This window comes from Condylura cristata, unplaced genomic scaffold, assembly GCF_000260355.1.
Source record: "Condylura cristata isolate star-nosed mole 26May11 unplaced genomic scaffold, ConCri1.0 scaffold00009, whole genome shotgun sequence".
NCBI lineage: Eukaryota > Metazoa > Chordata > Mammalia > Eulipotyphla > Talpidae > Condylura > Condylura cristata.
Genome location: NW_004567110.1, coordinates 14,269,659 through 14,280,471, shown reverse-complemented (window position 1 = coordinate 14,280,471; position 10,813 = coordinate 14,269,659). Strand labels below are relative to the sequence as shown.

The 10,813-nt window shown below is 40.8% G+C and overlaps 1 protein-coding gene across 1 annotated transcript in view; it reads left to right on the top strand.

Annotated features, from left to right (window-relative positions):
• The first annotated feature begins 2,536 nt into the window (after positions 1 to 2,536).
• COLEC10 (collectin sub-family member 10 (C-type lectin)) overlaps positions 2,537 to 10,813 on the top strand; it is a 32,145-nt gene continuing 23,868 nt past the window's right edge. The window contains exon 1 of the mRNA XM_004679621.1: positions 2,537 to 2,684. Coding sequence (XP_004679678.1) covers positions 2,537 to 2,684 — 148 coding nt within the window. The remainder of the gene's footprint in view (positions 2,685 to 10,813) is intronic.

Below are 10,813 nucleotides of genomic sequence, written 5' to 3'. Positions count from 1 at the left end.
ATTAATGCATCCTCAGAGCTGGAGAATATTCACTTTTGTAGGAACCAAGTAGCACTGCACAGGAGGAATTTTTAGAAATCACTTACATTCAGATTTCTTTGGTTCCTTTTTCAGTGGATGGTCATTAGTCAGAGTTCTTCAAGGACACAGAATCTACAGGACACGTCTGTATCAGTGTTTCTACCTATTTATCTATGTATCTTTCTATCTATACCTATCTATCTATCTATCATCTATCTATCTATCTATCTAGAGATTTATTCTAGGGACTTGGCTCCACCATTCTGGAGGTAGAGAAGTCCCATGATTTGCCATCCACAAACTGGGAAGGAGGCCTGGGGAGACTGATCACATATTTCAGTACAAGCTGAAAGGCTGGAGGCTTAGGGAGCAGTGGTACAAGTTCAGTCCAGCATAAAGAGGCCCAAGAAGCAAGGCAGGTGATGCTATAAGTCACAATCCTAATGCATCAGACTGAAGTCCAATTCAAGCAGAAAACATTCTTCCTCCTGCCACCTTTTTTTTTTTTCCAGGATATTGGCAGATGGGACAGAGCTCACCAATACTGGGAAGGGACATCTGCTTTACTCAGTCTACAGAGTCATCTTATCTGAAACAGATATGCCCAGAAATAAGGTATCAAATATCTGGTGCCATGATCAAGTCAAGTTGACACATAAAATTAAACATTACAATGACCTCAAGTAAACTTTTAAAATCTTGGTAATTTCTCTCCAAAATCAAGTGTCTACTATTTATTGCACAAAGTAGTTTTAAGTCTGAATAAGATATACTTAAGAGACCATCCTTAGCCTTACCAGGGACTACTGAACAAATGCCAGTTCCTTTCCCCACACTCCCTGGTTTTCTTAGCAAATTTCAGCTCACTTATACTGTCAGCCTATTGTTATAAGCTGAGTCGTACCTCAGAGTCCGAAATTCACAGGTTGGAGTCCTAACCCCATAATGTAAATGTATTTGAAAATAGTGTCTCCAGAATCAGTTGAGTTAAACTGAGGTCCCGACTCAAATAGGATTATGTGATTATAAAAAGTGAGAAATGTGAACACAGAGACACACATCCAGGAAAACTCCTTGGGAAGATTGGAGGTTTGTTGTCACAAGCAAAGAAACTACCAGAAGTTAAACTATCAGAACTAGCACCTTCAGAAGGATTGTGGCCTTCAAAAGGCCAAAATCTTGCAGTCACACTTCTAGCCTTCAGAACTGTGATATGATACAACAAACTTTTGTTGTTTAAGCCACTCCATTTAGAGCACTTTATTACCCTATGAAATGGATACACCTGTATTTCTTACATTGCTTATTACTGGTAATCCCTCTTAGAGATGCCTCTTTATTGTCTTTTTCAGAATCTCTAAGGAAATTTGGTGATGGTTCTCAAATGATAGGGTAACAGGAGAATGATGGAGACTACAACAATGTCAGAAAAAAAAATAGTTAATAAAAGAATCATAATCAATTTCAAGGAAAGTAAGCCAAAAACTCTTGTGGTCCAGTCTTAGTCAACCTGCCTCTTTATTTAGCTGTATGAAATTCTAGTTTTGGCTTTTCTATGTCTTACTAAGCCTAAACTATTCATTCACGTCATAGGTCAATGGAACAGAAAGGTAGACAGGCAGATGGAAGGTGGATGCATAAATGTATGTATAGATAAATGCAGGGTGATGTCTACTTCCTTTTATGTATATATGTATGTTTATAGCCTAGATTTTATGTGTTTTTTTAAGGATGTATTTATGTATACAGAATTGAAGTACAAGCCAGAGGTGCAGGGGCAGTGAGAAGATTCACCAGAGACAGAGTGGGGAGCAGAACAAGCAGATCTACTGAAATACATTGCTGAGGGGAGCAGCAGTTGGGTCAGGAGAGGTCTGACATGCCATGTGGGTCAATTATTAGGATAAAGGCTATATACACTTTTAATATACTTGATACTTATTAACAAATTTCTTAGCAGAAGAGTTGGTCTTCTGTCCTTTTGGTTAAATCCCTAGATTATTTTTGTAGCAACAGGACAAAATGAATATCAGTGGGTGCATCAGGGTCCGACTGTCACAGGGCCATGAAAATGTACTTAATAGAAGTGTCAGAGCCACGCATAGTGTTTAGACAACATGGAGGTCATTCAGGAAGTCTCTGCTCACCCTTTCTGGAGCCCAATTTTTAAGTGCAATATGGAGCATTAAATTGTCAATTCATGTACCGAGCAGAAGACTGCTCTAGCCTCTGCATTCCCTGAGATGTCCCTACTGGCCTGCACACTTGAGTGTTTAGTTCAGAGATAATTTTCAATAAACTGTTGTCACTTGAAAATAAACAGTCTGGACAATGTATGATCCATTTGGAATATTGAAAAAATAAACAATGAGGCTGTGTTTCCTTCTTGTCTTTGAAGGCCTTTCTGGAATGTGTGCATCCGATATTTCACTTTCTTCCTGAAAGCAGAAGGTTTTGTTTAAAATAAAGCTGTTTGTGTGGCACTCTGGGTGACTCTTTTTGAAGAACCACGGCAATGAGCGACTTTGGAGCCCTACTTAGAAGAAACCAGTTCATCCTCCTCGTGCTTTTTCTTTTGCAAATTCAGAGTCTTGGTCTGGACATCGATAGTCGTCCTGCCACTGAAGTCTGTGCCACACACACAATTTCACCAGGACCCAAAGGTGAGGAAAGGAAAAAAAAAGATTTCCATATCTAATAAGTAAGTTCTCTTATATTATTCCTCCATCTGTCAACTCCATGTCAGCTCTTACTCATTTTCTTCTCTCTTCACTAGTCCCCCCTCCCATCTGCCTTTTATTTTAGAAAATCAACAGCTTATCACATATTTTGAAACTTTCCTGGATTCTAGGTAGGGGAACATTCAGAGGGGAAAGAGCCTGGCCAGGGATGTGTTGGAAATCGCCCAGAGCATGGGGGGGATTCCCTCTTTCATGCTATTCCAAGGAAAGAAACCCAAGCAAAGCATTCGTCTTAGGGAATCCTTTCTTAAGAGCATTTGTAGTTGGGGGGATTTTTTCCCAAGGCTTTTCATGCTGATTCTGGTAAGACAATTAGACAAAAGTTTAGTAAAGGAAAGATGAAATCATCTGCATATTTCATAAATTTAATGGGCTGGTGAGTTCCAACAAAGAGGAAAAAATTTGTCAAGGATTAGCAGTAGTATATAAAAGAATGTTTCTGTATTTGAGAGTGGAGTCTTTGGGGCCAAGTGCCTTCAGCTGAAGGATGATAGAATTTTGCAAAATTTTTCAAGTAGAGCCAAGGACCAAAAGTGCTTCAAGCAACGGGTTGATAAAAAATGCTGCTGTTTTCCTGGTTTCTGCTCTGACCCTTTTGTTCTAAAAGTGGTCACTGCAGTGCAAACTGGTACTCCCTCATTAGTAATTCATATGATGTTTCTGGAGGCTAGAGGGTGGAAGAATTGCAGCTGTTTAAAATTTTAAGTAGCAAAAAGGATCTTTCAAAAAAAGCAGAAATACATCGCCCTACACTTGTCAGTTATTTAAATGTGTATTGCTTAAAGTGCATGTTTCTTAATCAGTGAATTAATTTCTTCCTAAGATTGCAATCTAAGTTCTAACCTTTGATACCATAAAATAAATGCAGGGAGGGACAATGAGACCTTGGGGCTTTTAAATAATTTCTTGGGTGAATAAATGAATAAAGTGAGGGCAATGTTCAGAAAGGAAAGTTTCGATTAGAAATAATGTATTTACGTAAAACCATTTCTGGGTTTTCCATGGAGTATACAAAACTTTACATTACTCCTGGAGTATAATGGAGAATGCTGAAAATTCAAGTTTTCCTTGTCCCTGCATGGGAGAATCCATTTGGTGTAACACCATTAAGCAACTTTCTTTGCAGAGAAATTGTAATGCTCAAACTGGCAGCCTGGAACAAAATGTTGGCATAATAATGTGCACAATATAATGCATTCCAATTCAGCAATTCTATTCTAATTTAGCCAACATATATTGAATACCTCCTAAACGCCAGGCCCTGTTTGAGTCATAAGAGATGCATAACTAATATATATTAATGTCATGGGCACGGAGAAAGGGCAAGGAGGGAGAGCAGAAAGCAGTTAACATGTGGAGGATGTTTCCACCAGGACTCCCCTATCATTTCTTTACCTAACAAAGTTTCTCCTTTCCCCTACTGAGATTTCAACAAGAAGCCTCTTTAACTTTGCGCTGAGCCTGTGTATAAAGTATGAAATGATTCGATGTCATAAGTGATACAGAACAGTCAGTGCCTCTGGGGAACAGAGCTTTAAAGAGGCCTCTAGAACTGACTTCTTGCCCTAGAACCTGGGGCAAAAGGGTACTAAGTTCCTTCCTTGTTTAGACAGATTACACGATTCTGGAATGTCTGAATACTTACTAAGTCTCGGGTATCATGTGAGATGCCAAAGCTTCCCAACCCAGGAAGAACTTGCTCTGGGTGTGTCTGCACTTCGAGCTGAGCCGTACCATCAAGTGGGGTCAGGGCCCAGCCATCTGACTTTTGTCTCTGAATCGCCTTCCCCCGGCACACAGAGCAAAGCAGCCTATTTATCACTGCCTATCACTTCTGCAGGCACCGAGTTCCACGAAGAGCGAATATAAAAAATAAGACAAGGCTTTCACCTTCTCTCCAGATATGAACTGCCACTACCACACCTCTCCCCTTCATTAACACAGTGAAGGTTTCTCCTCACCTCCCGGCCCCCCAAAAGGCAACTTTATCTATTTAGCGCAATACAATGAAAAAAAGAAAAATTTGATGATTATTCAACATTAAGTTTGGACTGGCTTGTTGCTTCTGTTCGATGGCTAATTTCCCTCACATCAATTCAGTCTATGTATTTCTCCATAGCTCATCACCTCAATACTATATGGATTAGTATTGTGCTAAGAAACTTCTAGATACTCCGAGAAACTAAAAATCAGAAGAAATTTTCACTAAATTTACTTGAGAAACCAGGTCTAAATAAATTATTGAGAGTTTCAGGTGTACTGAAAATCAGTCATACTAATTTTCATAAAACATCTTGTCCAATATGGAAGCACCTTTATGCCTTATTATTTTGTCATCACAACTTAGGGCAAAGACAGTCACTGGGTTCAGTCACTTTGGCCTTCAGGGTGTGGGTCCATTTATTTGTGCTTTGATTTCATCATTTACAAAATGGGCCTTCGTTATAGAATCTGCTTTAAGATAATATAAGGTAATCAACATAAACTGTGTTGTATAGACCAATATTTAACACAACTATTCAAATGTCCTTCCTTTCCCTGACTGTTGAGTAACAATTCTGAAAATAAGCATTGTTCCAGTTGTCAAAACTGCTTTGTTCACCATTATTTTTCTTTCTATGCCTTTAGTTTATTATTTGATGCTGTGGGAAAATCTTTTTTTCCCCTGCCTGAGCACTTTCTTTAACAACTTATGTGAAATTCTGACCTCTAGTGGCTTTACTTGAAAACAACAAATGACAAGAAATCTTAAGCCACTTTAAACAAATTTTAGAAATGTAAGAAATGTTTGGGTGATGCTTCACAATTTTCAAGGACGCTTCAAATACACTACCTTTCTTAATTTTCATACTGCATCCTCTGTGACAGCAATAATGATGAACTTAAAAATAAGGAAACGATCTTAATGAAGTGTAATTCTTTGAAATAGAAATATATTAGTCAGGCAGCGTGGTCCTCTGGCTCTGTGTCCACTAACATTCCATGAATCTGCTGGTCTCTATCAAGTATGAAAATGAAGCCCCACTTTTTGATTAGAAAGGGCTAGGACAATGCCTAAGGTGGTGGAGTTCGGCAACCACAAAGTCCAATGTTGTATTGAACGTTAAAATATGCCGGAAGATGGGCCCTCCCTGGTGGCACAGTGGGTTAAAGCACTGTATTAAAAATCACTCGTAATAAGGGAGATGCAAATTAAAACCACAATGAGATACCACCTCACCCCAGTGAGAATGGCACATCTTCAAACAACTAGCAACAACAAATGTTGGCGAGGATGTGGAGAAAAAGGAACTCTCCTGCATTGCTGGTGGGAATGCAAACTAGTACAACCACTATGGAAAACTGTTTGGAGGTTCCTCAAACTGCTAAACATGGAGCTTCCCTATGACCCAGCAATCCCACTCCTAGGTATCTACCCAAAAGACACAAAAACACTGATTGAAAAAGATACTTGTACCCCCATGTTTATTGCTGCTTTATTTACAATTGGAAAAACATGGAAGCAGCCCAAATGCCCAAAAGTAGATGACTGAATTAGAAAGATGTGGTACATATATACAATGGAATATTACTCAGCAACCAAAAAAGAGAAACACATGTCTTTTGCAGCAACTTGGATGGAGCTGGAAAAGATCATGCTGAGTGAGATAAGCCAGAAAGAGAAAGAAAAATACCGGATGGTTTCACTCATAGCAGGAGTATAATGGACCAGGCGAGAAAATAACAAAAATAATGAACAACCATAGACCAGAGACATTCTGTGGGGGTGGAGTGGGGAATGGGATCAAAAACGGGGGGGGGGGGAAGGGAGGAAAATGCACGGGACTATGGTGGTGGCACAGGGGTGATTTGGTGATGGGAAACCCATGGGGATTACAATTGAGATGAAAAAAAAATGTGAAAAATGATGTTAAAATAAACTTTTTAATATAAAAAAAAAAAATCAAAAGCTACTTCCGCATGAGTTCGATCCCTGCCTGCCCCAGAGGAGATCCACATGGCATGGCAGACCTCTCCTAACCAGCCCGCTGCTCCCCTCCCTGCCTGCCCCAGAGGAGATCCACATGGCATGGCAGACCTCTCCTAACCAGCCCGCTGCTCCCCTCAGCAGTGTACTTCGTCCATCTGCCTGTTCTGCTCCCCAGTCTGTCTCTGGTGAATCCTCTCACCCTCTGCATCTCTGGCCTGTACCCCAGTTCTGTATGAATAAATAAATAAATCTTTAAAAAAAATGCTGGAAGGGGGCCCTCCTGATGGCACAGCCAGTTAAAGCACAGCTCTAAGAAGCTAAAGCCACTTCAGCCTGAGTTCGATCCCTGCCACGCCTGGGAGGTGACCACATGGTGCAGCAGACCTCTCCTGACCTGGCCACTGCTCTCCTCAGCAGTGTACTATCTAGATCTGCCTGTACTGCTCCCTGCTCTAGTGAATCCTCTCACCGCTCCTGTACCTCTGGCCTGTACCCCAGTTCTGTATGAATAAATGAATAAATAAATCTTAAAAAAAAATATGCTGGAAGGAAGGAGAGGTCTCCTTTTTGATAACCAACACTATTATTTCATTAGTTTATTTGCAAATTAATAATATTTCACCCCATTGCTTATTCTGGCTTCTCCCTGCTTCTCCCACATCATTTCAAAGTGCTTTTCTGCTTGCACTTTGCCTTGAGAATCTTTGCTTTGTTTTTCATTCCTGATGCAGAATCTTGCACTTGAATTCTGTCTGCAGTAGCATCTCTGTCTGGCCCAACCTTACTCCAGATCATCCCCCAAACTGCTTACTGTCCTCAGTCAGAGTTCCTGACACAGAGTAAGAGTCAAGATAAACATATCTGTTTGACTTATCACTGAGTGTTCTATGATTTCCCGCATTTTAACCTGTGGCCTTGACCGACGAATACAGTACCTTGGATATGCTCTACAAGTATTTCCTACAGTTCCCCAAAAGGCACTGCTCCAGTAGAGGACTGTGACCATCACTCCTTCCGCGGCCAAAATCTTCCACCTGTGGCCACTGATTTTCTGTGAGGACAAGTCTCAGGCTACTGTGCCCATTCACATGGTGCTATTTCACTCGGTCAAGGTCAAGGAATTCCACTCCCTCGAGGGCACCACAGCACCTCAGAGTAACCATCATGAAACCACACACATGGCCTGTGATGCCTCCAGAGGCACCTCCTAACAACTGTGATCATGGCGGCAGGAGCAGAAATGCTAACACCCCCAGCCAGTTGCCATTCACTGGTGCAAGTTCTCTCCAGTTACTTTGAAATGTAGTAATTTCTGGAGGCTGTAAGAAAACATTCTTCTCACTGGGCAGATGAAGAAACTGAACGTCAGCACAATTAAGTCACTAAACCAAAGACACACAACTAGAAGTATCAAGTGGAAATGATCTGTTTTAGCTGCAGGTTCTGATCAGAAGCCACTCCATGTAGAGTTGACTTCCTGTGCGCTTTAGTAGAACTGGAGGAAATAGCTGCTCCAGTCTTGGCTAAAAGCCGCCTAGTCCCCGTAGGCTGCACATGGTGGACGTGGGACCAGGGGCCACTTGTGGCTCTGTGGGGTGGGGTGGAGGGGCGGAGACCAGGAGGCCCTCTGTCATCTGGACTGATTTCTCTCCACTGGCTCCTTGGCCTGGGAAATGCATTCCTCTCTGGCAGCCCTCTGCTTACTACACATGGCCCTGGATTCCAGCAGCTGGCATGGCTATGACTTCTCCTCTGTCTTCTTGGCTCCAAAGCAATGTGGCTTCCCCAGAAAGGATTGCCAGATACACCTAGGAATATCTGAAATAACTGGTCTACCCCACTTATTTGTGAAAATAGTTCCAGAGAGATAAAATAACTTGTTCTTGGTCACATAGATCCAGTTGGCTGGGTTCCCTGGCCAGTCCTTGTTCTATTGCTCCATGTTATATCACTATCCTCACATTTTACCATTCTCATTAAGTATGAAATGATCCTTCCTTCAATTTTATCAATTAACATTAGAAAGGAGTCCTGTGAGGTCAGTGTATAAATATGGTACATAATCACTTTAACTCAGTCACCTTGCTATAAATTAAGCTCTGATTTCTTTCTGGTAACTTATCAGAGAGGTTGAGCAAGCAGATATTTTCCCCAAGCCTTTCTTTTAAGTGTATTAATTTACTGAAGACTTTCCTTATGAATTTTAATATGTATTTAATGCATAAGTACAGATCAAAATTTCTGGTCACTTGCCTTTTGAAACTATCTACTCTGGTGTGTAGGTGTTCTGAAACAATTTCTTCTCCTTTTCCCATTGGATAGATACCAAGAAAATATTTTAGGATTAGATGAGGAAGGAAAGAGTAAAATTCTAGAAATCAAATTGTAGGGGAAAAAATTCAAAATGTAGTCAAAAGGTGCTGAATGGTAATAATGAATCTGCTTCATTTTAACAAGGGTGCTCTTGGGTCCCCCTGGTAGCCAAGGGGTTAAGCATCAGTGCAACCACTCAGGCCTTTGTGGTTGCCTGAGTTTGATCTCCAGCCAGAGAGCTGACACACAGGACACAGGAGACCTCTCCTGTCTCACCTGCTGCTCCCTTCAGCAGTGTTCTGATCCCCACTCTGTACCTGATGAATCCTCTTACCTCCATATCTCTGGCCTACACACCAGTTCTTCTGATGACTGGTCTCTCAAATAAGCATGAACAAGTAAGTCTTCTTTATGACTGGACTGGTCTCTCAGTTGACCATCAGCAAGTTTGTCTCTCAGATAACCATGAGTCAGTTTGTCTTTCCAGGTTCTTTGCAATTTCTCTTCCCTTATTTGACAAGTTTGTTTTGCATTCCAAGGAAAGGGAAGTCAAACAGTAGATGTGAAAAAGCAAGCTGGTATACCCCCCACTCTTCATTTCTGTGCTGACCCCTGCTCTCTCCCCATTGCAGCCCCTTACTCATCTTCCCCTTTTTGTTTGACTTTGTATAAACAGCTTTGTGACCCCTAAAGAGCAGGACCATGGTCTTTCAGACGTGATTCTGCTGCTCTTCTCATTTGCCGACACATTAAGGCACTTTCCTTTTCCTCAAGCTCTGTTTCCTTTTATTGGCCAAGTGAAACTGTGGCCAGTGTTTGGTAACACTTCTACACAAAAATAAATAAAATCTTCAAAAAAAGGGGTGCTCTTCACCTATACCATTGTTCCCCCCAACTCTCTTTATGTAATGATTGGGCTATATGTTAATCACTACCTATTACTACAGTAATAGGGCCTGTTCATAGTTTATGAGCTTTGGAGACAAAATATAAATGATTTTGAATTGAGGTCCCGCATCTATTATTTATGTGACCTTAAGCTCCAGTATCCTCATGTCTTAAGTAGAGATGAGGTTGCCCATAATAAGCACTTATTTTGAAAACTAAAAAAATAAAATAAAACATTTAGCATGTAGGTTAGCTATCATTATTTCTTCTATTAGTTTCTATTTACTAGTCACCATCAGCTTCCTCTTTCTCGACATCCCTAAAGTAAGGTTCACTGCTTGTAAAAATGACCATAAATAGAAGTCTGCCAGGAAATGCTGCCACCTTTTGTGCTTTACTACAATTTTAAACCTATTTCTCCTCCCATTTTTAATTTATCACTAGCTCATAAACTTGAGACCAGCCAGTTTCCTGACTGATGAAGCCTCGTGGTTGTAGTTCTCTGGCTGACCCTGATGTCCCTAATCAGTGAAATAGGGATGAGAAAGGTAAATACCCCCATGGGTTATTGTAGGGATTAAGTGAGTTAAAACCAAATGGGCTTCTTCTTCAATGATAAAGGACAGTTAACAGTGTGACTTCATTCCCGGCCTGTGTTGAGGAGGAAAGAGTTTAAGCCACAAAAGCTTTAGCAGTCTCCCTGACCCATTGTCAAGGGCTCTGCAGATAATAAGCAAGTTGTAGTGCAGCAAATCCCAAGGGAGAATGGGAACATTTCTTTCTTTCTTTCTTTTTCTTTCTTTCTTTCTTTCTTTCTTTCTTTCTTTCTTTCTTTCTTTCTTTCTTTCTTTCTTTCTTTCTTTCTTTCTTTCTTTCTTCC